Here is a 26,405-nt window from a genome sequence, read left to right as displayed (position 1 = left end):
GACAAGTGCTTGAACCTGGGAGGCGGAGGTTGCAGTGAGCCAAGATCCTGCCACTGCACTCCAGCCTGGGCAACAGAGTGAGACACTACCTCGAAAAAAAAAAAAAAAAAAAAAGACAGTTTGGCAACAAAGAAAAATGGTCAGCCATGAGCTCTCCTTTCTACAACCTGTTCCTACCCACATCAGCTGGACATTGGCTGGGTGGCAGCCACACTCCCAGGAAATAGTTTCATATCTAATATGTTTCAGCCAAACACGTGATGAGTGACAATTTATTCTATCTACATGACTTTTAGAGTTGGTCCAAATTCCTTTTTTATGAGTTCTGAAGTACCAACAGGTGACTGAGTAAATCAATGATCATATATCCAAATATAGAAAACTATACACCAATAAAATGATTATAGTTAATTCTTATAGAAAGATACAGAAAATGTCCAAAAATTATTCAGCAAAAGAGCCAGATGCAATTTAAAAGTAAAGCAAGATGGAGAATTAAAAGTATAATACCCCTTTTTGATTAAACAAAATTAGCATTATGTGTATGTTAGCATTCACGGTGGGAAAACATCCATGGGGTAGTGTCTAAGATGTTCGTTTCTGGGTGTTGTCTGAAATTCTCACGGCACACATGGTGTGCTTTTTTACATTTTAAAAAATTATCGGCTGGGTGCAATGGCTCACATCTGTAATTCCAGCACTTTGGGAGGCTGAGGCGGATGGATCACTTGAGGCCAGGAGTTTGAAACCAGCTTGGACAACTTGGTGAAACCCCATCTCTACCAAAAATACACAAATTAGCCAGGCGTGGTGGTGCACACCTGTAATCCCAGCTACTAGGGTGGCTGAGGCAGGAGAATCGCTTGAACCCAGGAGGCGGAGGTTGCAGTGAGCCAAGATCGTGCCACTGCACACCTGCCCAGGCGACAGAGTGAGACTCCGTCTCCCTTGTCCTAAAAAAAAAATTATCTTTTTGACTGATCAGAAAACAAACAAACAAAAAAAACCCACACAGTAAACTAGACTCATCCATAAGTGATTAAACATATATGTATAGATGCACATATACAGTAGCAGCAAAGAAGAAAAGCTGCTCCTTTCACCCTCTGAAGGTCTGCTGAAAGTGAACTGACAAACGCAGATTAATGGGAGCAAAGGCATACAGACTTACTTAGCATGCATTGCACAGGGAAACTGCAGAATGATCACCCAATAACCCCAGTGAGGCACAGATGCTTCTATACTCTTCTTCACAGGGGAAGGGGAGATGGGGATGTGGGAGGAAATAATTTTTAGCGGGGAATAAATGGATCTGGGAGGCAGACATTATCTTGTGAAAGATTCTCTTTGGAAATTGGAACAGTGAGCAGACAACGGTTTGGAACAGTTTGTCTGGGATCTAGGTATGTTGTCTGGTCTTCACTCTCCTCTGTGAGATGAGTTTTTATGTTCTCTGGTTAACAACATTTCAGGGAAGGGATCAAAGACAACTGTGTTGCTCTTTGCTGGGTCCAGTGCAGAAAAGAGCCTCATCCTGTGCTCGGGAGAGACAAAGGGTGAGGGTGGAGAGGGTCAGAGAGACCCCGGAGCTGCTGCTTTCGTTCAGCATCTCAAAGCACCGTATTTCCAGGTATCATTTTCTGAACCCCAGCAATACACATACACACACATACTTTGTCTTTTTTCCTTTTTTTTGAGATGGTGTATCTTTTGTTTGCTAATGAGTTGAGTGGTGGCTGGGGGCCCTCAGAGAGCTTCAGAAAAGGGGCTGGTCACCAGAAAGGCCAAGGCAGGATTATCGGGGCTAGACACCCACCCCTCCAGGGAGGAGACAGAAGCTGAAGGTTAAGCTCATCACCAAGGGCTGATGATGTCATCAATCATGCCTGCATAAAAAAGCTTCCATGAAACTCCAAAAGGACAAGGTTCAGAGAGCTTCCAGATAGCTGACCATTTGGAGGTTCCTGGAGGGTACTGGGCCTGGGGAGAGCATGGGAGCTCCGCACCCCCTCCCAGGTTCCTTGAATATCTCCATCTGGCTGTTCTTCTGTATCCTTTATTAATAAACTAGCAAACATAAGTAGCGTTTCTGTGTTTTCTGACCTGCTCTAGCAAATTAACCACACTGGAGGAAGGAGTCCTGTGAACCCTCAATTCACTGCCAGTTGCTGAGAAATACAGGTGACAACCTACTTCTTTCTTTCCTTTTCTTTCACCTACTTCTTTCTCCTTTCTCTCCTTCCTTCCTTCCCTCCCTCCCTCCTTCCTTTTCTTTCTTCCTTTCTCCCTCCCTTTCTCTTCTCTTCCTTTCTGTCTTTCTTTCTCTGTCACCTAGGATGGAGTGCAGTGGCACAATCTCAGTACACTGCAACCTCCAATTCCTGGGTTTAGGCCATCCTCCCACCTCAGCCTCCCGAGTAGCTGGGACTACGAGTGCACGCCACCATGCCTGGCTAGTTGTTTTTTTGTTTTTTTGTTTTGTTTTTTTTTTTTTTTTGAGATGCAGTCTCACTCTGTCACTAGGCTGGAGTGTAGTGGCACAATCTTAGCTCACTGCAACCTCCACCTCCCAGGTTCCAGCGATTCTCCTGCCTCAGCCTCCCGAGTAGCTGGGACTACAGGTGCGCTCCACCATGCCCAGCTAATATTTGTATTTTTAGTAGAGACGAGGTTTCATCACATTGGCCAACATGGTCTTGATCTCTTGACCTCATGAGCCGCCCGTCTTGGCCTCCCAAAGCGCTGGAATTACAGGCATGAGCCACTGTACCCAGCCTAATTTTTTTTTACTTTTTGTGGAGATGGGTTTTACCATGTTGCCCAGGCTGGTCTCAAACTCCTGGGCTCAAGTAACCTGCTTACCTCAGCCTCCCAAAGTGCTGGGATTACAGGCATGAGCCACCACATCTGGCCTGCCTGTCTGCTACTTTTAACTAGCATCTGAAATGGAAACAGTCTCTTAGGAGAGAGCCCTCATCCTGATCTGACGTCATCAGGTAGACAGTGTTGGCACTGAACTAGAGGATACCCAGCAGGTGTCTGCTGGAGGCTGCTTGCTAGGCGCGTGGGAAAACTGTCTCCACACATCAGTATCAGCAGTGTTTCGTGAGTGGCGTCTGAGGGCAGAGGAGAAACGATACTTGGTCTGTCCTTATCTCTTGCCTTCATCCCAGATATGTATAGAAATTACCTGTCAATTACTTGATTGTTGGTTCTAATAACACTATGATTCCATAAACATTTAGAAGGTTTTCAGATATCCAGAACAGGCAAATCTACAGACAGAAAGGAGATCAGTAGTTGCCTGGAGTCAGGGGCAAGGGGAATTCGCAGACTGCTAACAAGTGCAGGGTTTGCCCTTAGGTGATGAAAATATTCTAAAATTGGCTGTGGGAATGGTTGTACAACTCTGTGAATATACTAATTTAAAAAACCCATTGAATCATATACTCTGAATGGGTGAATTGAATAGCATGCAACTTAAAGTGCAATAATACTGTTAGGAAGGGCATTTAGAAACAACCGCAACAATAGAACACCAGAATCCTTTTTTTTTGAGTCAGGGTCTTGCTCTGTTACCCGGGCTGGAGTGTAGTGGCGCAATCACGGCTCTCTGCAACCTCTGTCTCCTGGACTCAAGCAATTCTCCTGCTTCAGTCTCCTGAGTAGGTGGGATCACAGGCATGCCACTGTACCTGGTTAATTTTTTTTTGGACTTCTTGTTGAGATGGAGTCTCGCTATGTTGCCCAGGCTGGTCTGAAGTCCTAGGCTCAAGTGATCCACCTGCCTCTGTCTCCTAAAGCGCTGGGGTAATAGGTGTGAACCACTGTGCCTGGTCTTTCTTTCTTTTTTAAAATAAATTAGTTGAGTTTGGCATTTCACAAATACAGACCAATGGAATATATGACCTATTATTAAAACCAGGCCAGGTGTGGTGACTCACGCCTGTAATCCCAGCATTTTGGGAGGCTGAGGCGGGCAGATCACGAGGCAAGAGAGACCATCCTGGCCAACATGGTAAAGTCCCGTCTCTACTAAAAACACAAAAATTAGCTGGGCGTGGTGGCACATGCCTGAAGTCCTAGCTCCTCAGGAGGCTGAGTCAGGAGAATTACTTGAACCCAGGAGGCAGAGGTTGCAGTGAGCCACGATCGCACCACTGAACTCCAGCCTGGCGACAGAGCGAAATTCCATCACAAAAAACAAACAAACAAACAAAAAAACCAGATACTGTTACTTCTCCTTTGCTATGATTAACTTCTTTTTATTTCTGCAGTATACGTTGCTCTTTGGTTTAGGGGACTAACAATTTTTTTTAAAAAATAAAATTTTATAGGTGTCTTGCAGGGCTGTTACAGGGGGTTATGAGCAAATTGGCAACTGGCCGGGTGGGGAGGAAGGTGGAGGCTGAACCAGCCCCAATTCAACCAGGAAGAAGCACCTTAGTGTTCACATCAAAACCACCTTCCACTGGCGGTGAGCTAGGGGTGCTGCTATGGCCAGTGGGGGAGGCCTTGAATTCTGGGCCTCACATTCTGAGGGTGCTTCTTTCTAATTCAAAGGTACAATATAGACTGTGACCTGCATGAAAACATTCCTGTTTGTAATGGCACATCTCACAGAAAGTTATTATTATTCAAACCACCTATAATCAGAATGGATGTCAAAATGGGATTCTAACATAAGCCCCCAATTTATCAAAGAAAGAGTCAAATATGTGCAATGAACTCTTCCTGAGACAGGAAGGAGAAGGGGCACGCTTTAGACAGATATTCAACAGAAGCGTTTTCTAGTTGACTGACTATCAAAGAAGGTAGTGAAAGGCCTATAACCCCATTTATAAAAATATGACTATTAATACCTTACTAAATATCTTTCTACATCCTAATCCACGTTTTTATATACATGCTTTTAATACACGTTTTTTTAAGTAACAAAAATGAGATTCCACTAAATCAATTCTTTTTGTCCCACTCACCCCCTTTATTATACTTTATTTAATAAATCAACAAAAAATAAAGTTGATTTATTTCATAAATAAAATCCAGACTTTTCTGATTAAGTGCCTGAATGAATTTGCTTTTACACAAAGCAAATGCTCTCAAGAAGCTCATACTTGAAGATGGTTGAGAAATATTAATGACTAACATGAAAATAACGTTAACCCGTGAAATGCACATGAATATAGCCGGGTGCAGTGGCTCACACCTGTAATCCCAGCACTCTGGGAGGCTGAGGTAGGTGGATCACCTGAGGTCAGGAGTTTGAGACTAGCCTGGCCAACATGGTGAAACCCTGTCTATACTAAAAATAGAAAAATTAACCATGAGTGGTGGTGCATGCCCGTAGTCCCAGCTACTCGGGAGGCTGAGGTAGGAAAATAGCTTGAACTCATGGGGGTGGAGGGGGCAGTTAGCTGAGACTGCACCACTGCATTCCAGCCTGGGAGACAGAGTAGGACTCTGTCTCAAAAAACAACAAAAATTTACATGAATATGAATATCAGCTGAAGGCACGTGCATTACAAATGTATGTGCAATTTAGTAGAAGGAGTGAAGGAGCCTGGGTAACAGTATGATGGGGAAGCCTTGGTGAGCTCCTAGAAATAGGATAAAGGCTGTAAGACAGTCTCAGTCCTGGTGATATAGTCACAATGATATAAAAGGGTTCAGTGAGGGAGCACAAGGTGATAGAACAATACAGATTATCTTATACGAATTCCTGCAAACCTCCCAACTCTGTACAAGGAAACAAACACTTGTAAAAAAGAAGAAAATGGCCAGTCATGGTGGCTCAGGCCTGTAATCCCAACACTTTCGGAGGCCAAAGCAGGCAGACTGCCTGAGGTCAGGAGTTCAAGATCAGCCTGGCCAACATGGTGAAACCCCATCTCTACTAAAAATACAAAAATTAGCCGGGTGTGGTGGCGGGCAGCTGTAATCCCAGCTACTTGGGAGGCTGAGGCAAGAGAATCGCTTGAACCCAAGGCAAGGTGGAAGTTGCAGTGAGCAGAGATCAAGCCATTGCACTCCAGCCTGGGTTACAAGAGTGAGATTCCATCTCAAAAAAAAAAAGAAAAAGAAGAAAGAAATAGAAGAAAACACAGCAGTGGATACAGTGCATTTTGGTTCATTCAAAGCAGTCCCATCAGAGTAGCACATTCAACTGTACAAACAGGTCCAAATGGCAAAATCCAGACAGTAGAAAATCCCAGGGTCCTAATTATGTTGTCAACTTACAAAGAAGAAAAAAAAAAAAGAAGTAAGAACCTACAGATTAAAAGGGATTTAACAAATCTATTAAACAAATACAAAAGGATCATTTTTGGAACCTGATTCAAACAAAGTTAAAATACTTATAACATTTACAAGAAAACTGGAAAATCTGGACAGTAGATATTTGATATCAAGAAATTGCTATTTTTTTAGATGTGGTAATAGTATTGGGTTATGCTTTTTAAAAGTCCTTATCCATTAGAGATGCATATTGAATTATGTGCGAAATAATATGATGTATGGAATTTCCTTCAAAATAAAATGGGAAGGGCAGCCAGGTATGGTAGGTCATTACTGTAATCCCAGAACTTTGGTAGGCTGACAGGAGAGGATTGCTGGTGTCAAGGAGTTTGACACCAGCCTGGGCAACATAGGGAGATTGTCTTTACTTTAAAATACACACACACATGCACATATACACACACATAATAAAAATATAATAATAATATGGGAAGGGAGAAGTGAATAATGAAAGCAGAGACAAAAGAAGACTGCGCTTGAGCTGAATCACTGTGGAAGCTGTGTGATGAGGACAAGGGGTTTCAGCAGATTATTCTCTCTGTTTTTGCATATAATTGAAATCCTTCATAATAAAAGTTTAAAAAGTGCTACACCACAAATCCTAATGTTGACATTAAATTCTACAGTAAAAGTAAAACGAAATATTAAAAAGAAAGTTAGCTTGGGTATGTTATTGTCTAGTATATTGGGTTTTTTAAGTCCATATGACTTTTTTTTTGAGACAGAATTTTGCTCTGTTGCCCAGGTTGGAGTGCAGTGGCACAACCTCGGCTTACGGCAACCTCTGCCTCCTGGATTCAAGCAATTCTCTCACCTCAGCCTCCTTAGTAGCTGGGATTACTGGCACATGCCACCACGCCCACCTAATTTTTGTTTTTTCATAGAGATGGGGTTTTGCCATGTTTGCCAGGCTGTTCCTGACTTCAGGTGATTGACCAGTCTTGGCCTCCCAAAGTGCTGGGACTACAGGTGTGAGCCACTGTGCCCGGCCCCATATGGCATTTTTAAAAGGCATTAGACATACACATGATTAGTTCCAAGAAGTAGAAGCAATTAAGCATGGACAGGAAAGGATGGGTGGATAGATGGATGCCCACCACTATGCAGTTCATGATACAGAAAAGTCAGAAGAAACTCAAGACAGAGTAAATAAATTGTGGCACAATAAAATACTATTCCTGTTTTAAAAGACTGTGGAAAATTACCTAGTGATACAAAAAGCGTACTAAAGGGAGTGAGTGGACAGGTTAAAATAGTTGATTTAGTGGAATCTCATTTTTTTTTTTTTTGAGACGGAGTTTCGCTCTTGTTACCCAGGCTGGAGTGCAGTGGCGCAATCTCGGCTCACCGCAACCTCCGCCTCCTGGGTTCAGGCAATTATCCTGCCTCAGCCTCCTGAGTAGCTGGGATTACAGGCACCCGCCACCATGCCCAGCTAATTTCATTTTTGTTACTTAAAAACAGCATGCATTAAAAAAAGCATGTGTATCAAAACATGGGTAAGGGTTTAAAAAGATATTTAGTAAGGTGTTAACAGTCATCTTTTCATGAATGGGGTCATAGGCTTCTCTCTACCTTTTTTAAGTACATAGTTTTTAAGAATTGAAGGCTGGGCTCAGTGGCTCACGTCTGTAATCCCAGCACTTTGGGAGGCTGAGGCAGGTGGATCACGAGGTCAGGAGTTTAAGACCAGCCTGACCAACACAGTGAAACCCCATCTCCATTAAAAATACAAAAATGAGCCGGGCACAGTGGTGTGTGCCTGTAATCCCAGCTACTCAAGGCTGAGGCAGAATGGCTTGAACCCAGGAGGCAGAGGATGCAGTGAGCTGAGATCGTGCCATTGTACTCCAGCCTGGGTGACAGGGCAAGACTCCATCTCAAAAAAAAAAAAAGAATAATAAAAAGTCATGCATGTTGTTTCACCCCAGCAGTGCTGGCTTTAGTAAAAACACACACTCTAAGAATCCTCCATACATGAAAGTTGGAACTTCAATCAGGAACAGTCAAAGAGAAGCTGCTTGAGCAAGAAAATAATCTGAAAACTTGGCCGAGTGCAGTGGCTCATGCCTCTAATCTCAGCACTTTCGGAGGCTGAGATGGGTGGATCACCTGAAGTCAAGAGTTCGAGACCAGTGTGGTCAACGTGGTGCAACCCCACCTCTACTACAAATATAAAAACTAGCCAGGTGCGGTGGTGCCACCTGTAATCCCAGCTACTTAGGAGGCTAAGGCAGGAGAATTGCTTGACCTGGGAGGTGAAGGTTGCAGTGAGCAGAGACTGCGCCATTGCACTCCAGCCTGGGTGGCAGAGCAAGACTCTTGTCTCAAAAACAAACAACAAAAGGCCAAGCGAGGTGGCTTACACCTGTAATTCCAGCACTTTGGGAGGCCGAGGTGGGCGGATCACCTGAGGTCGGGAGTTCAAGACCAGCCTGACTAACATGGAGAAACCCCATCTCTACTAAAAATACAAAATTAGCCGGACAAGGTGGTGCATGCCTTTAAACCTGCTACTCAGGAGTCTGAGGCAGGAGAATCGCGTGAACCCAGAGGCGGAGGTTGCGGTTAGCCGAGATTGCGCCATTGCAGTCCAACCTGGGCAACAAGAGTGAAACTCCATTTCAAAGAAAAAGAAAATATCTAAAAAGTAAGCTCTTTTAGAAGAGAAGCAAGGCCTCCTTAACAGTTTATGAGCACACACCTGTTAGGAGCACACACTGTCAGTACCTTTCACTCTAGGTTTCTCTGTAAACTATAAAAGCAGTTTAATGGCAAATACATACTCTCTCCAGGTTAAGGTGCCAGAGATTCATAAATGTGTAAAAACACCGGACTTTGTTTTGGGGTTAAGGTGAGAAAAAGGCTTGTTAAACAGTCTCTTTTACGGAAGGAATTATCCCTTACCCATTCACTCCCTAGGATAGAAGGTCAAAGGGCATCTCTGGTTGGAATCATAATGCTTCGGCTAAAGTGACCAGGCCATTTTTTGGAACCTGCTACATCGTTAGTCACCCAAGCAGTATCAAAGGAACTCACCTCATAGTCTTTCCTTGGAAGAATCTCATCCTCCTCCTCCTGTGTTTCTCCAAGGATGGTCTAGAAAAATAGATCCGCAGAAGGAGCCCTTTTTAGTGGTTAAGACGGCAACAAGGTATTTACTGAAATCAATGGCTAGCTTCTATATCATCTGGTTCCAATAAGAACCAGCCCTCAAAAAAACCTTTTGGGGGTGAGGATCTACAGCCATCAGCGGAGCTCTTCATTTCCACTGATAAGAGTCTCCAAACAGCTACCCTCCTCTTCAGGACACCCAAAGATGTCCGATGTCAGCTGAAGAGGAGGGAAAAACTCAGGTTCCATCTGACAGTGTGACGTATGTGAAATCAGAAGGGGCTTGTCAACTCTGGGAACACAACTCAAGTTTTCCCAGGATGCTTTGCAGTGGGAAGCTGGACTGTCAGTGACCCAGAAAGGGTGAGGGATAGAGTGAGAAAGGGCTGGAGAAGCTAAAACAGCCGCAGGATAAGCACAAAAGCCTGTGAAGAAGCTCATTCTGAAAACGCTTGTTTCCTTCAAAACTCTTTTCAGATGGAAAAAAAAGGAAACATGGGTGGGATTAACTGGAGCTGACCTGGATTCTCCCTCCCTCAGATTCCGGGAGGGGTTATAAGAAAAGACCCCAGAATTGGGCACGTCAAGCAGGGCGGACGCTTCGAGAGCCCGGGCTGCGGTCTCCAGGCCCCACCGGCTGCCACCTGCGGGCCCAAATCGGCCCGGCCCCACCCCCGGCAACGCCTCTCGCAGTCCCTTAGCAACTGCCCCCTCCCCAGCCCGGCTCCGCCCGCTACTTACCAGCTCCTCGGGGGTGCGGGTCTCACGCTCACCGCAGCAGCAGCACCACCTGCAGCAGCAGCACAGAGACCCCCTGCACCCCGCCATCTTCCTTCTTTACTGCCACTCTGGACCCCTCTGACAACCCCCTCCCACCCAGGATCCGCGCCTCACGTGACTGGCCCCGGACGGTCACGTGGCCCTCTGGAGCTCTGAGACTGAGACCGGGAGTGGCTGCAGACGGGTGGGGCGACGGCTCGCGTCACATGACGGTAAAGGCATGGCCTCCAACGAGACCCGTGGGGGCGGCCATGTTGGAGGCGGGGCTTCCGGTCGCCCGCAAGGGTGGTTTCCGCCCTGTAGTCCCGCCTCGCCAGCAACCCGACACCTGCGCCGCTCCCCTCCACTGCGTTCCCCGCCCCTCAACGGCCACCGGGCTGCGGCCGGCGGGCGAGCGTTCTGAGTCACCCGGGACTGGAGGGTGAGTGACCGCGAGGCCCGGGTAGCCGGGAGGAAGATCTTGGAGCCGGCGAACACTGTCTCGGGGGCCAGGACGTGCTTGTGGGCGGGGAGCGCTGGAGACCGGCCCGCCCCTCTTCTTGCGGGAGCTGCCGCCCCCTCCGCGCACGCTTCTCGGGACTAGGGTAATCAGTGACCTCCAACCTTTAGGCGAAGACTCACTTTGGCTCTCTGCCTGTACTGAGGGGCCCTTGAGCCAGGGGTGACGATCCCGCCCCGCTGACCAGCCCGAGCCTGTGTCCCCACCCTCATTGGTGACCCAGTGACCCGGTGACTCGATTCTCGGCCACCCGGGCGCCGGACGGCTTCTGGCTCCTGCCTTTTAAACCTGTCTCCCCGACGAGTACCTGGAGAAGAGCGCTGGGCCCGGGGCACTGCGGTCCCTGACGCCCACTGCGTCCTGCTGCGCACGGGATTCCGCCGGGACCCTTCTGGGAGTCTTGGGCTTGGTATCCTGGTGCTTAGCACAGACTAGGATGGCAGAGGCTTATTTTGAGAGTGGCAGCACCTGGCCCGTTGGCGCTCAGTGAATGTTGGTTATCACCGTGTGCCAAACACTGGGGATACCCCAGGCAGGACACGGTCCTGGTCTCAGGGAACTGGGGGGAGAGACAGGAGACAGGCCTGCTAACCCGCAGTTACAACCTAGGGTGCTATGGGAGTCCAGCTGAAAACGGATAAATCGTGGGTGTTGGCTTACAAATATGGCACGTGCCTAGCATGTACAGGAATGCAATAAGTCTTTGAAGATCAGAGGGTTTGCAGGTGGTTCAGCCTCCTCCCACTGTAGGTTCTGTTCCAGCAGGCAGTTAATGAGGCGCTCCTTCAAGCGCTGGAAAAAGGCCAACTGGCTGCTCTTGCTGTTACCCCCGTTCCTCACTCCTCACTGCCATCCCCACTGAGAATCTGGAGTTAGAGGTCAGAATCAGAGAGAAGCTCTAGGAGAAGAAAGCACTGGCCCAGGGTTCTCAGTCTGGAATCAGCTCCTTGTCTTTGGATGCATCCATGTGTACTCTGAGCACCTGTGTGTGTGTTTCAGGGGAGGGGAGCAGTGAATTTAATCCGATTCTCGAAAGAGTCTAAGACCCCAAATGGTTAGGTACAAGGGCTTAGTGGTGACAGTCTGAAAGAAATGAACCTGACCTGGTCGTCTCTCTCTCACGCCGTATCACCACACACCGATTTCACTACTGTGTTTGCCTATTGCTGTGCACATTTTGTTTGTTTTTAAGTGTTTATTTTCTTTAACAGACTACCAGATGGCACTATGCCCTCTGTTGGCCTGGCTGTGGCTGCCCTGGCGGCTGTGATTTTTTTTTTTTTTTTTTTTTTTTTTTTGAGACGGAGTTTCGCTCTTGTTGCCCAGGCTGGAGTGCAGTGGCGCTGTCTCAGCTCGCTGTAACCTCTGCCTCCCAGGTTCAAGCGATTCTCCTGCCTCAGCCTCCTGAGTAGCTGGGATTACAGGCGCCCACCACCACACTGGCTAATTTTTATATTTTTAGTAGAGCCGGTGTTTTACCATGTTGACCAGGCTGGTGTCAAACTCTTGGCCTCAGGTGATCCCCCGCCTTGGCCTCCCAAAATACTGGGCTTACAGGTGTGTTTTTGTTTTTTAAGAGAATGAGTCTCATGTTGCCCAGGCTGGCCTTGAACTCAGGTGATCCTTCTGCCTCAGCCTCCCCAGTAGCTGGATCACTGTGGTGATTTTAATTGAATTCAGTGGTGTGTAAGAAGACCCGCTTGCAAGGCAAGCACAGATGGGGCAGCTTTTGTTCTGAGTTGGACATAAATTCGTGCCCTTAACTGAACTGGGGTCTGGCTATTTTTGAAACACGACCAGTGTCCAGTTCTAACCCATGACATGGTCTTTTTGGAGTAGCACAAACTTAGGAGAAATTTGGCTGCGTAGTCAAGCCCTCACCCCTTCCATCCTGCACACAAACCGTTCCAAGTAACAGATGTTCCAGGCAAAGCCAGCCAGCAGGAGCAGTTCCTTCTCGGGAAAGTGATCCGGTATCCCTGAATGCCTGTTGGCCTCATCTCCACCAACCCATGCAGTCTCTGCCCCTCCTTCCCCCTCCTTCCGTCTGCCTTCCCTTACTAGAACCTCAGCCCTCCCTCCTTGCCTGGAAGCCTTACCCCGCCCCCTTGCGCTGGCTCTAGCTCAACCCCCTTCCTTTGTCACAGCTCCGCCCAGTTGAACACACCCGCTGGGGAAGGTGCCTCTGTTCCCTCCCCACTCACTGTGGGCCTGAGCTGGCAGAGATGGACCATCGAAAAGCCAGGGTCCTCCCAGCTGGGCATTACTGCCCCTCGCTAGGAATACGGGCCTCGCAGGCCGGCAGCGTGAGGTTCTCTGTGCCACCTTCCATCAGGTAGCTGTCACCGAGGAGTATGTTGTAGTGCCGGGTGGGGGCTGCCTTGCATGCAAGGAGCCTGGCAGCAGCGGAGAGCAAGGCTTTGAGTGAGGCGGCCCTAACAGCCGTAGCTGAGGAGCATGGAACCACTGGGAGGGGGCAGTATCACCTTTTTTGGCCTTCTTCCTGTATGGAAATACAGCACCTCCTTCTTGAACCTGGTACTCAGGCACCTCGATGTGCCTGGAGTGTGGCTGCCCACCCGCTGATGCTCCCTGCCCCACCCCGTGCAGCAGGAACCTGGCAATGGTGAACGAAGCCAGAGGAAACGGCAGCCTGAACCCCTGCTTGGAGGGAAGTGCCAGCAGTGGCAGCGAGAGCTCCAAAGACAGTTCGAGATGTTCCACCCCGGGCCTGGACCCTGATCGGCATGAGAGGCTCCTGGAGAAGATGAGGCGGCGCATGGAATCTGGTGACAAGTGGTTCTCCTTGGAATTCTTCCCTCCTCGAACTGCTGAGGGAGCTGTCAACCTCATCTCAAGGTAAATTGATGCAAGGTTAAGGTGGGGACAGAGGGGTGGTGGTGCCTGGGGAGCGAACTGTCAGCCCTGAGGCTGGGCTGCCCTTTAACCTGGCAGAGAAAAGCAGCCGGAGGGGTCAGGAAGGAGAAGGCAGAGTGGGTCATCTGATCTGCAACTTCTCCATTGCCTGTAAAAGTCCCTCCACAGTGTCAAGGCTATTTTAGACACACTCTTCAATGGGTTAAAAATGATTCTCAAACTAGATTCTTTGGTGGACCTTGCGGGGCTGGATCACGAGTGCAGTTTAGGAAGTCACAAAGCAGTGAGCATGTTTTCAGCAAGTTAGGAATTTGGATTATGTTTCTTGAAATCTAGAAATGCCAACCAAATTACGTTAGCACTTCATGACTTTCAATTCCTTTTTAAAAGTTTATGCCTTTTACTGTTTGTACTTTTCACGTGTCGCTTCTAAGATTTTGAAGTTTAAATGCACAGGGATGTTTAAACACACTGCGATAGCTTGTACCACAAACATCCAGGCCTTCAGGTCTTCTTTCGGAACTTGGTCTTGGTCTGCACAAGTGTGAGCTGCTGCACAGGGCTGGGTGGGGGCGGTGGCATGAAAGAAACGTGAGTCTGCCGGCCGTCTTTCTAACTGTTCCTACAGCGAGGCTGTGCTTGAAGCAGTTAGGATTCCCCTAACTCTCAGCTATGATGTCTTAATTCACCCGAGATAATAAACAGGCGAGCCCTGGGAAGAGTCTGAAGTGCTGCTCTCACACAAAATGGTGGCGCTGTTGTTGTGTATTACCTCCGTAATAGGGATCATAATGGCGCCTCACATTTACTGAGTGTTCGGTTTGTACACCAGGCACTGTTCTAAGTGCTGTGGAACTAGCTGCTGTCATATTCTCCTACTGTCATGGTTTTTGTTGTCGCTGCTGCTTTGTTTGTTTTTTTGAGATATCTGTGGCCCAGGCTGGAGTACAGGGGTGTGATTTCGGCTCATTGCAACCTCTGCCTCCCAATTCAAGTGATTCTCCTGCCTCAGCCTCCTCCTAAGTAGTTGTGATTACAGGTGCCCGCCACCACGCCCAGCTATTTTTTGTATTTTTAGTAGAGTTGGGATTTCACCATGTTGGCCAGGCTGGTCTTGAACTCCTGACCTCAAGTGATCTGCCCTCCTTGGCCTCCCAAAATGTAGTCCCAGTGGCTCATGCCTATGCTGGGACTGCAGGCGTAAGCCACTGCACCCAGCCTCCTAGTGTTATTATGAAGTGGGTGCTATTATCTGCTGTATCTTATAAATAAGGAAACAGAACTCACAGAGATTAAGTAATTTACCCAAGATAACACATCTGTAAGTAGCAAAGCCAGGATTTGAACACTGATTGGTCTGTCTCCAGCCTTCATTTATGCTTCTCTAACTCCTAGGCCCCATAGGAAGGCAGTGAGGGGTGGTATATTCGCTGGAACCTCTCTTCAGAAACAAACCCCCTACAGGTTTGACCGGATGGCGGCAGGAGGCCCCCTCTTCATAGATGTGACCTGGCATCCAGCAGGTGACCCTGGCTCAGACAAGGAGACCTCCTCCATGATGATCGCCAGCACCGCCGTGAACTACTGTGGCCTGGAGACCATCCTGCACATGACCTGCTGCCATCAGCGCCTGGAGGAGATCACGGGCCATCTGCACAAAGCCAAGCAGCTGGGCCTGAAGAACATCTTGGCTCTGCGGGGAGGTATGGAGCCAGCACTGCCCCACACGCTGGGTTCTGGCTTCCCCAAAAGCCACTTGGGTCCCTGAAACGTCCTTTACTTCTCCCTGGGTCCCCACTGAAGATGCACAGGGTCCCATCCCCACCAGTAGTGTCAGTAGGCATCGTGGGTAGTGAGTCACCCTGGGCACCATACAGCAGCAGCCACCTCTTCCACCTCTTGACCCCGACGTAGGAGTTCTGTTGCGAATGCAGTCACTGCCTGATAACCCTCTGCCCTGCCTACGCAGCTTCATCGATTGCTGGCTGCACCCAGCACTTGGCCCAATTGCAGAGTGCCATTCTGGCTTTTGTCCAGGAGTGAGAATAGCTGGTTATCCCTCTGGTGCCTGCTGTCATCAGGCCACCCAAGAATGGGAAGAGGGAGCCTGAAGGGTGGGAGCCTGTGGCGTCGGGCTCCCCACTACAAGACCCCTTCACTTGAGATGAGTAGAAAATTCTCCCAGGAGGCAGGAGCCCCAAGGCCGTGGGATGGGAGAGGGTGGCGAGCGTGCCCAGGTGGAAGTAGGGAAGGGCTCTCCAATCCTCCAGGCACAGCGAGGAGCAGAGGTGGTCTCCTGTTCTCCACCTGCACAGGTCAGCGCGCAAGGAATATTGTACTGGTGGGCCGCTCTCTTCCCTCCTGTTGTCTACCAAGTGCTAGAAAGGGAAGAGACCAACTTAAATAATAGGAAGTTTCTGCCTTCCGGGAACTCGCAGTCCTGGGTGCCGGGGCTAGGTAGAGGGAACAGAAAGCTTCTCTGGAGGTTGGTTGAGACCCAGTGACCATGACCTCCACCAACTCTGCAGACCCTACCGGTGACCAGTGGGAAGAGGAGGAGGGAGGCTTCAACCACGCGGTGGACCTGGTGAAGCACATCCGAAGTGAGTTTGGTGACTACTTTGACATCTGTGTGGCAGGTGAGTGGCTGGATCATCCTGGTACAGAGATGGAGTGAGGCAGGCTGAGATGCCCAGAGAACCTGTCAGTGTTCAGTTCAGGACACAGCGATCAGGTGCACCTGTGGGGCCATGCCTGATGAGGGACGTATCGGGTGAATTGCACCATGTCCTTGCTCTTGTATCACCCACTCCCCTCCTGGGCCTGCCACCACCGACCACTTGTTTTTTGTTCCTCTGCCTGGCTGTGCCCATAGCCTGCTTCTCAGCCCTGTTCTTTTCTTTAAAACAAAAGAGGGGGCCGGGCACAGTGGCTCATTCCTGTAATCCCAGCATTATGGGAGGCCAAGGCAGGCAGATCACCTGAGGTCAGGAGTTTGAGACCGGCCTGGCCAACATGGCAAAACCCCGTCTCTACTAAAAACACAAAAGTTAGCTGGGCCTGGTGGTGCACATTTGTAGTCCCAGCTACTCGGATGGCTGAGACAGGAGAATCTCTTGGACCCAGGAGGCAGAGGTTGCTGTATATGGAGATCATGCCACTGAACTCCAGCCTCAGTGACAGAGCAAGACTCCATCTCAAAATAAATAAATAAATAAAAGAAATCCACAAAAGAGGGATATTTACTAATAGGACTCCAGAGGGCAGGGAACCCAAGGTCAGGAAATGGACCCAGACCTCACAAGGCACTGGAAGAGGTCAGAAAGCAAGGACCCCCTCATTCCCTTGGGGGCCACAGGGTCCCCCATCTCCACTTCCCACTGCATATCTGTGCTTCGTCTGGGAGACCTGATGCCCATGCTTTCCCACACAACTGGCCTGCTCCTGAGTGTACAATGTCCGTTCCAGCCAGTCTCCCAGGCTAATGGATGGGCGTTCGTTCCACATTCCCAGGAGAGAATCTATGGGCTCCACTCTGGTTCCATTGGCTACAGCGACAAGGCCAGGTTCACCAACAGAAATGGGTAGATTGGACTCTCTCCCATCCTTGAAGCTGAAGGCTGGGACTGACTGTATTACAGCTGATACAGCGTCTCAGATGGGGCTCAGGTATGGCAAGGCAGGCAGTGTGCACCAGGGACCGGAAGTCCCAGGATTGGCACATCTGGAATGACAGTGTTTTGCCAAGATTTTGGGAGAAATCCTACCATTTTTATGCTAAACATGGCTACATTATGGAGTAGCGTCTCAAGTGATGTGAATTTAAAAAAAAAAAAAAAAGCAAAAAAACTTGGCTTCAAGAAAATTAGCTTGTTGTGGGTGACCTTGGCCTTGTCCTTAAACCCCCATGGACGTGTCCATTCTTGTGTCAACAGGGCTGTTGATGTGCTAAGTCTGGGAAGCACTGATACAGAGTCAGAGAACAGGCACATCTTACTGTTCAGTTGTCATCAGCTGTATCAGCTGTAATACAGTCAGTCAGCAGGGAACGTGCACCAGTGATGAGTGTTAGCTGATCCTGATTGGCAACTAGCGAAGCTGTGAGCTTACAGTTGCTGATTGCTTTTGTGCTTTGCTTATAAAGTGGGTAATGAAGATCAGTGGATTAGAAAACACCAGCCTGTTGGGCATGGTAACTTATGCCTGTGTTCCCAGGGCTTTGGGAGACTGAGGCAGGGGGATTGCATGAGGCCAGGAGATCAAGACCAGCCTGGGCAACAGAGTGAGACCCCCGTCTTTACAAAAAAATTTAAAAAGAAAGCACCCAGTTACTGTTCATGATAGAAAAATAAAATAAATAGCAAAATCTTTATGTAATCAAATGCTAGCTTTGTTCGGTGATAGTTTGGTAGTACAGCTATAGTTTTAGCTGTTAAAAACCTTGTTGTTTCTGAAATTCCTACTGGAAAAACAGCTTTGTTATTGAAAGCCTGAAGCCCAAGTGCTTTATCACCCACTCCCTTACCCCTTGAAACAACAGTTTTTATATTCATTTTTGTTGCTTCTGGGTTTCGGAGTTTTGATGACGCTTTTTTTTCAGAATTGCCTTATCAGAGCAAAGCAGCTTGGCTTCCCGCCTGGCTCACGGTTCTTCTGCCCTGGGCTTGGGCTGATGAAACCAACCCTCTCCATGTAGTTTCAGGAAGGCCTATCGTCTTCTTCCTTGCCCCTGACCAAGCAAGGATACAAGTAAGTTTAGTCATTTAGGGGAGCTGTCACAGTTAACAGAGCCAGTAAGGAGCCTACAGGACATCTGGTCCCACCTCCCAGGCAATTCCAGAATCCTGTCTTTAGCCTCCCCAGCACAAGGGGAGCCAGTGCCCCTGTGTTTTCAGGCTCCAGGAGCTCATTGTTTTGTGGGTGGCTTGTACTCTAGGCAACTCTCTGAACCGGATGCTGGTTCTGCCATCAGAAGCAACACAGAATATGACTAATAAAGAACTGGACTGGGGGCTGGGTGCGGTGGCTCGTGTCTGTAATCTCAGCACTTTGGGAGGTCCAGGTGGGAGGATTGCTGGAGCCCAGAAGTTCCAGAACAGCCTGGGCCAGATGGCAAGACCCCATCTTTTAAAACATAAATAATTAATTTTTAAAAATTTTAATTAGCTGGATGTAATAGCATGTATCTGTAGTCCCAGCTACTCAGGAGGCTGAAGTGGGAGGATCGCTTGTGCCCAGGAGTTGAGGCTGCAGTGAGCTGTGATCGTACCACTGCACTCCAGCCTGGGCGACAGAGCAAAGACTCTGTCTCTGAAAAAACAAACAAAAAAACTCATCTGTGGTGGATCCTTTCTTTCTCCCCAGGACAGACCTTTGGACATTTGAAAGGAGTTTCTGCATTCTCTTCATTCTTTTCTTTTCTTTTTTCTTTCTTTTTTTTTTTTAAGATGGAGTTTCACTCTCCTTACCCAGGCTAGAGTGCAATGGTGCGATCTTGGCTTACTGCAACCTCCACCTCCCGAGTTCAAGCAATTCTCCTGCCTCAGCCTCCTGAGTAGCTGAGATTACAGGTGCCTGCCACTATGCCTGGCTAATTTTTGTACTTTTATTTGAGACCAGGTTTCACCATGTTGGCCAGGCTGGTCTTGAACTCCTGAGATTACAGGCGTGAGCCACCGTATCCGGCCATCCACTCTTTTATTTGAACAAAACATCACTTTCTTCAGTTCTTCCTTATATGACTTGGTTTCTAGCTTTTCACTATCTTGGACTCCTGAGTAAATTTAATGTTATATTAAAACCAGTGTTTTAATCCAGTGCCTAGAGAAAAGTCAGGCTTAGCAGATGCTGTCCACCAAGGCGAACTGGAGCATTTTCTCTTTCCCATGGCCACCAAGTGCAGGCCTGAATTGCTTGGCTGCTCAAGGCAGGACAGTGTGGGAGTTTGGAGCAATCCACCCCCACTCTGGGAAGGAGGGCTCTGAGCCACTGCCCTCAAGAGTCATCTCCAGGGTTGGAAGCATATCAGTCATGAGCCCAGCCACCCACTGTTTTAGTTGAGGCCATGCTGTGCTGTTGGAAGGTGTAAGATCAGAGCACCCAAAGCAGAGGACTCTGCTCAGTCCCTCTGGCCTCTCCATCGCTCGCCTTGAACAGGTGGAGGCCAGTCTCACCCAACTGTCACCCCTATTGGCAGGGTACCCCAAAGGCCACCCTGACGCAGAGAGCTTTGAGGCTGACGTGAAGCACTTGAAGGAGAAGGTGTCTGCCGGAGCCGATTTCATCATCACGCAGCTTTTCTTTGAGGCGGACACGTTCTTCCGCTTTGTGAAGGCATGCACCGATGTAGGCATCACCTGCCCCATCCTCCCCGGGATCTTTCCCATCCAGGTGAGGGGCCCAGGAGGGCTCATCAGCCCCCGCCACCCCACTCCCGCCGCGCCGTCCTCGCACAGGCTGGGGGCTCTGGGTGGAGTGCTGAGTTCACTGAGATCTTCCTGGATCTCATGTCAGGTCCAGCACCTGCACAGTATTGCTTGGCTACCTCATTTTGGTTACTTCTAAATTTCCCCCCAAATCCCAGCAACAGTGTCTTTTGAGAGGTTTGTTGTACTTTGGCTGACAAGCGTCACCAAAAGGGATTCTAACTCTCTTTGTTTTTGTTTGTTTGCTTTTGAGACAGAGTCTCACTCTGTAGCCCAGGCTAGAGTGCCGTGGCACGATCTCGGCTCACTGCAACCTCTGCCTTCCAGATTCAAGCAATTTTCCTGCCTCAGCCTCCCAAGTAGCTGGGATTACAGGTGCCTGTCACTGTGCCCGGCTAATTTTTGTATTTTTAGTAGAGGTGGGGTTTCACCATGTTGGCCAGGTTGGTCTCGAACTCGTGACCTTGTGATCCACCCACCTCGGCCTCCCAAAGTGCTGGGACTACGGGTGTGAGCCACTGCACCTGGCCAGGGATTCTAACTCTCGTTACAAATCCTGGTTAAATCGGTGTTTCCCAAATGTGGCTGTCATCAGAACCATTTGATGAGTTTTTTCAAAAAGTGGATCTCCATGTCCCACCCCTGGAAGTTCTGACTCAGGAAATCCGAGGGAGGTCCTGGGAATTTGTATTTTACTTCTTGAGCGTGGCAGATGATTCTGATGATCAGTGCAGCATGGGAACAACTGGGTTAGATGACAGCATGTTATCAGCAGAGACACCTACAGCTAAAAGGCTGGCTCAGCCCAAGGCTGGAATGCTTAGGGTAGCTGCTGTACTCTGTGAAAAGTGGCAAGGCTGGGCTTAGTGGCACGTGCCTGTAGTCCCAGCTACTTGAGAGGCTGAGGTGGGAGGATGGCTTGAGCCCAGGCATTTGAAAGCAGTGAGACATGTCTCTAAAAAAAGAGAAAGGGGGAGAAAACAGCAGGCCAAGCCCAGGTGTGCTCCTGGAATATCATCAGATTTCCTGGGTCCCTCTGCCTGACACTGTGGTTGGCGTGGAGCAGGCATCCCCAAACTACGGCCCCCCGAGGCCATTTATCCGGCCCCCCCGCCGCACTTCAGGAAGGGGCACCTCTTTCATTGGTGGTCAGTGAGAGGAGCACAGTATGTGGCGGCCCTCCAACGGTCTGAGGGACAGTGAACTGGCCCCCTGTGTAAAAAGTTTGGGGACACCTGGCGTGGAGGATGGAAGGGGGAGAAGTATTTAGGGTGGGAGATGGGCTGACCGACGGCCGCCACAGCACCTCATGTCTTGGACAGGGCTACCACTCCCTTCGGCAGCTTGTGAAGCTGTCCAAGCTGGAGGTGCCACAGGAGATCAAGGACGTGATCGAGCCCATCAAAGACAACGATGCTGCCATCCGCAACTATGGCATTGAGCTGGCCGTGTGCCTGTGCCGGGAGCTTCTGGCCAGCGGCCTGGTGCCAGGCCTCCACTTCTACACCCTCAACCGCGAGGTGGCCACCACAGAGGTGCTGAAGCGCCTGGGCCTGTGGACTGAGGACCCCAGGTGAGGGCGGTGGCCCAGCGATCCCCAGAGAGGGGTCCAAGAGCAGTCCCGGCTACAGTGTTGGCTCCCCACGGTGGTACAGACGGTGTCTGTGCCATGGCTAGCCGGGCACACCAAGGGCGCCAGTCTCAGAGGGTGTGAAAGGGAGGAACCCAGCCTCCGTGGTCCTCCCCTGCTTCCAGCTCCCTCTAGCCAATCCCTTGTCTCGATTCTCTGTCTCCATCCTCACCCAGGCGTCCCCTGCCCTGGGCTCTCAGCGCCCACCCCAAGCGCCGAGAGGAAGATGTACGTCCCATCTTCTGGGCCTCCAGACCAAAGAGTTATATCTACCGCACCCAGGAATGGGATGAGTTCCCCAATGGCCGCTGGTGAGGGCCTGCAGACCTTCCTTGTAAATACATCTTTGTTCTTGGGAAGAAGAGGGCAGAAGGAGTTTGCGTGCTTGTGGTTGACTTGGGAGGAGTCGGGGCAGGATTTACAGGAATGGCCTCCTGGGCATGTGGTGGCACTGCCTTCTGTCAGGAGCCCCAGGTCAGGCGTGTGCTCTGACCTCTGGGCACCCCTCTGCCAGGGGCAATTCCTCCTCCCCTGCCTTTGGGGAGCTGAAGAACTACTACCTCTTCTACCTGAAGAGCAAGTCTCCCAGGGAGGAGCTGCTGAAGATGTGGGGGGAGGAGCTGGCCAGTGAAGAAAGCGTCTTCGAAGTCTTTGTCCACTACCTTTCTGGAGAGCCAAACCGGAATGGCCACAAAGTGAGTGATGCGGGGGTGGGGTCCCTGGCCCAACCCCAGCTGCAGGCCAGGCTGCGGGGCTGTGACTCCCCCACCCTACGCCCTCCTCTCCCTGCTGTGGATGGCACCTCGGCAAAGGGAGAAGGGTGAGTTGGGGGTCCCCCACCTGGAAGGGCTTCGGTAGGCAAAGACGGGCTGGGTCTTTGTCAGGGGCCATGAGAAGGACTCGAGGTGCCAAACCTGATCGTCACCTCGGCCTGCTCACCCTCTCTCCCAGGTGACTTGCCTGCCCTGGAACGATGAGCCGCTGGCGGCCGAGACCAGCCTGCTGAAGGAGGAGCTGCTGCGGGTGAACCGGCAGGGCGTCCTCACCATCAACTCGCAGCCCAACATCAACGGGAAGCCGTCCTCCGACCCCATCGTGGGCTGGGGCCCCAGCGGGGGCTATGTCTTCCAGAAGGTGTGGTAGGGAGGCAGAGGGGTGTCCCCACTTGACCAGTGCCCAGGGGTTTCCCAGAGCTTAGGGCAGAGCAGCCTGACTCTCCTCAGCTCTTAATTTTGAATGAGCATGAATCAGACCGGACGGGAGCTGATGCTTTAAGTCAGATAGACCTGGCCGGGCGTGGAGCCTGGCCAGCACTTTGGAAGCCAAGGCGGGTGGATCGCTTGAGCCTAGGAGTTTGAGATCAGCCTGGGCAACATGGTGAAACAAAAAATACCCTCAACAAAATCTCTCTCTACAAAAAATACTGGGCATGGTGATACACGCCTGTAGTCCCGGGTACCTGGGCTAAGTGAGAGGATTGCTTGAGTACGAGAGCTGGAGGCTGCAGGAAGCCAGATTTCTACCACTGCACTCCAGCCTGGCCCACAAAGTGAGACCTTGTCTCAAAAAAAAAAAAAAAAAAAAAAAAAATCAGACCTATGGAGGCAGATCACTCGACCTCTCTGAGCCTGGTTTTCTTGTCTGTAAAATGGGATGTAGCTCATGTTCTGGGCATGAAACCTACCAAAGCATGTAAAGTGCTTGGCTCATGGGAGGAGCAGGAAGCACTCCCTGAAAGGCAGCTGCTGCTACTGTCCTGAGCTGACACCTTTCTCCCAGGGCTGCTGGAGTTAAAAAATTATGTTCTGGAGTCAGAAAGCCCCGAGTTGAATGACCAGCTCTGCTGTTTCCTGTCAGAGTAGCCCACGTGCTCAGCTTCCCCCAACCCACTTTCCTCGTCTGGGATCGCTGTGCCCAGCCTCCAGTATTAGGAGCATTCTAGCAAATGAGTTTGAGTAAACCCAGCTCTATCCCTGATAGACACTGGTCCTAGAGAGGACCTCCACGTCCTTGTCACCTTGCAGTGATTGGGGAGGATGGCATGTGTCAGGCTTCTCTCCCATGACTCAACTTGTCACACCAGTTGCTGCTGTTCAGAAATGGCTTCTCTCTGGAGGCTTCCCTGCCTGATTGGGAGAGGGGTGGCCGATAGCCCTGAGACCTGTCCAGACTGAGGAACTCACCTCCCCACTCCCCTCACCCTTTGCCTACGTACCTGTTAATAATGACGTCACGGTTCATTATTCCGTCCACACGGCCATCACTAGTCCTGATACCTTAGGTGTCTGCGAAAGGGCGTCTGGCGGGGGGTAGGGTTGGTGACAGGCACCTGTCGCCCCCACAGGCCTACTTAGAGTTCTTCACTTCCCGTGAGACAGTGGAAGCGCTTCTGCAGGTGCTGAAGAAGTACGAGCTCCGGGTTAATTACCACCTTGTCAATGTGAAGGTAGGTCAGGCCCGGGGTTCCCACAGAGCACCAGGTCCTTCATTCAGCAAACACCCAGCACCCAGCCTGGGCTAGGCGTCGTGCCAGACTGACACAGGCAGAACCAGGCCCTGCTCTTAAGGAGCTTCCAGCCTAGTGAGGAAGGCAGATCACTGTGTGAGCACCAGCCAGTGTAAGTGGGACAATCAAGTTCAGGAGAGGATGCTGTTGGATCCAGAGGAGGGACATCTCACCTGGGAGGCCAGGCCAGCCTTCTCGGAGGCATCATGTGTGCGAATCGCTAAGGACAAAGAGGAATTGGGCAACAGGAAAGAAGGGTATTCCCGGGACAGGGCAGAGGACAGGCAGGGGACAGGCAGGGGCAGTGAGCTCTGGGGTTTCTGGGAAACTGGGAACACGGCCAGGAAGAGGCTGGAGTGTTATGCAGGGGCCGGGCCTGCAGAGGTCATGGTGTCCTGCTTGGAATTTGTTTTCCCTAAATGCAAGGGGAGCTTTCTCCAGCAGTGGGGTGGCTTGGTTCCTGCATTATTTTAGGCAAATCACAGTGGACAGTCAGACAGGTGATAGGGACTGGGGAAGGCTAGAGCTGGGAAGGCTGAAGAAGAGGCCCCTGTAGTGACCCAAGCCAAACACAGCCCTAGCAGCAGGCTGGACAAAAGGGAATGGATCAGGCAGTGAGCAGGGGGTGCTTGGGGAGGAGAGGGGATGTAGCCAGGATGGCCTCTAGGTCCGGGCTTGTGTGAGGAGAGATGCCATTCACAGATGCAGGCAGAGGAGGCTGGGAGTGGAGGCACAGGGAGTGGAGGCTGGGAGTAGAGGCACAGGGAGAGTGGAGGCCAGGAGTGGAGGCACAGACCACCCCAGTGACTCAAGGCTGTCCAGGCAGTGGGACTCCAGTTGTCCTTGGCCCGGGTCTTACCCCCACCCCACGTGCCCTCAGGGTGAAAACATCACCAACGCCCCTGGGCTACAGCCGAACGCTGTCACTTGGGGCATCTTCCCTGGGCGAGAGATCATCCAGCCCACCGTAGTGGATCCCGTCAGTTTCATGTTCTGGAAGGTAAAGGAGCCAGGAGCAAGCTTGCCCTCCCCACCTGGGAAACCTGGGGCAGGGACTGCGGCCAAGTCCCGAGGTATGCTGAAGGCCCCACCCGGGGCGAGTGGACCCAGCCTTCAGGCACACCCAGCTCTGACTCACTCACCCGTGTTACTGCTGACCCATGGTGTTTATTTCTGGGCAGGGGTGGGAAGTGATACTGGCAGTGGGCCTTGCTTTATTCCGGGAAATGTCCTGTTGAGTCCTTGGAGAGCCTAGCATGGAGGCTATGCAGAGGCAGCCCTGTTAATCTCACGTGTGTGTGTGTGTGTGTGTGTGTGTGTGTGTGTGTGTGTGTGTGTGTGTAGGACGAGGCCTTCGCCCTGTGGATCGAGCAATGGGGCAAGCTGTATGAGGAGTCGTCTCCATCCCGTGCGATCATCCAGTACATCCACGACAACTACTTCCTGGTCAACCTGGTGGACAATGACTTCCCACTGGACAACTGCCTGTGGCAGGTGGTGGAAGACACGCTGGAGCTTCTCAATAGGCCCACCCAGAATGAGAGGGAGGCGGAGGCTCTGTGACCCTGCGTCCTGACGCCCTGTGCTGGAGCCACTCCTGTCCCACCTGCCTCCTTTACAGGCTGCTTCTCTTGGGAACCCACTCCCCTGCATGTCTCCCCCACACCTGGCCTCCACTCCCCCACCTGACGACGGCAGCTGGACTGGAGTGAGACTTCCAGGCTCTGGCTGGACCGGAGTCGGCCTCACATCGGAACCTGGTACTCCCTGCTCTAGTTGGGAGTCTGTGTGCTTTTGGTGGGAGCACTTCCATCCTGCAGAGGACCATGGTGGGTGGCACCCCCTGAGAAGGGGAGGAGAGTGGTTGTTGCCAGTCAAGCCCTCGAACCAAGGCAGCCTCCAGAGCCAGCCTGGGACTCCCAGTGAACTTACACTTGGGGCCGCACAACGCAGGCAGAACATACACGGGCACCGGGTATTGGTAGCATCTTAGAGGAGATGTGGCAAAGTGCCGCCTACTTCGACCTCCTAGAGGTGGGCAGCTGGGCCCCACCTACTTGTGACTGGAGGGGCACACCACTGCCCTGCCTGCCTGCTTAGCCATCTCTGGCACCAGCCCCCTGAATGGGCGTTGGGCTGACACCTAACGACGCACACATTACTTGCTGCATTCTAAGAGCACAGCTGGGTTCCTCCCCTTCCTACTGTGCTGCTTTTTGGCACAGTTGTCTATTCTGAGCCTTGAGAGAAAAAGTGCCCGGTAAGGGTTGAAGGCAG

The 26,405-nt window shown here is 50.6% G+C and overlaps 2 protein-coding genes across 8 annotated transcripts in view; one reads left to right on the top strand and one right to left on the bottom strand.

Moving 5' to 3' along the window:
* Positions 1-10,452, bottom strand: part of CLCN6 (chloride voltage-gated channel 6) — a 40,138-nt gene extending 29,686 nt beyond the window's left edge. Inside the window, exons 1-2 of one of the 2 annotated variants that reach the window (XR_005580784.2) lie at positions 10,153-10,452; positions 9,337-9,396 (exon numbers count right to left, since the gene is read on the bottom strand). Coding sequence is in view for 1 of the 2 variants with exons in the window: in XM_039473766.2 (XP_039329700.1) it covers positions 9,337-9,396; positions 10,153-10,239 (147 nt within the window). In the remaining variant the exon portion in view is untranslated. The remainder of the gene's footprint in view (positions 1-9,336; positions 9,397-10,152) is intronic. The other variant, XM_039473766.2, reaches the window with a different exon arrangement.
* A 30-nt stretch (positions 10,453-10,482) lies between these two features.
* Positions 10,483-25,848, top strand: MTHFR (methylenetetrahydrofolate reductase). 6 transcript variants are annotated; one of them, XM_074380056.1, is made up of 12 exons: positions 10,483-10,612; positions 13,301-13,549; positions 14,963-15,270; positions 16,096-16,206; positions 19,764-19,957; positions 21,315-21,565; positions 21,799-21,933; positions 22,137-22,317; positions 22,574-22,756; positions 23,967-24,068; positions 25,009-25,128; positions 25,473-25,848. In XM_074380056.1, exons 2-12 carry the CDS (start codon positions 13,314-13,316, stop codon positions 25,689-25,691), a joined length of 2,040 nt encoding a protein of 679 aa, XP_074236157.1. In that variant the 5' UTR covers positions 10,483-10,612; positions 13,301-13,313; the 3' UTR covers positions 25,692-25,848. The 6 variants fall into 6 exon arrangements, with proteins under 6 accessions (XP_074236157.1, XP_003936070.4, XP_074236161.1 ...); XM_003936021.4 differs by having other exon boundaries at positions 10,485-10,612; positions 15,032-15,270; XM_074380060.1 differs by lacking the exon at positions 10,483-10,612 and adding an exon at positions 10,630-10,775.
* The last annotated feature ends 557 nt before the right edge of the window (positions 25,849-26,405 follow it).

The sequence above is a fragment of the Saimiri boliviensis genome, chromosome 11 (genome assembly GCF_048565385.1).
Source record: "Saimiri boliviensis isolate mSaiBol1 chromosome 11, mSaiBol1.pri, whole genome shotgun sequence".
In the NCBI taxonomy this organism is placed as follows: domain Eukaryota; kingdom Metazoa; phylum Chordata; class Mammalia; order Primates; family Cebidae; genus Saimiri; species Saimiri boliviensis.
Note: the sequence above shows the minus strand (reverse complement) of the source record. Positions and strands in the feature narration are given on the sequence as shown.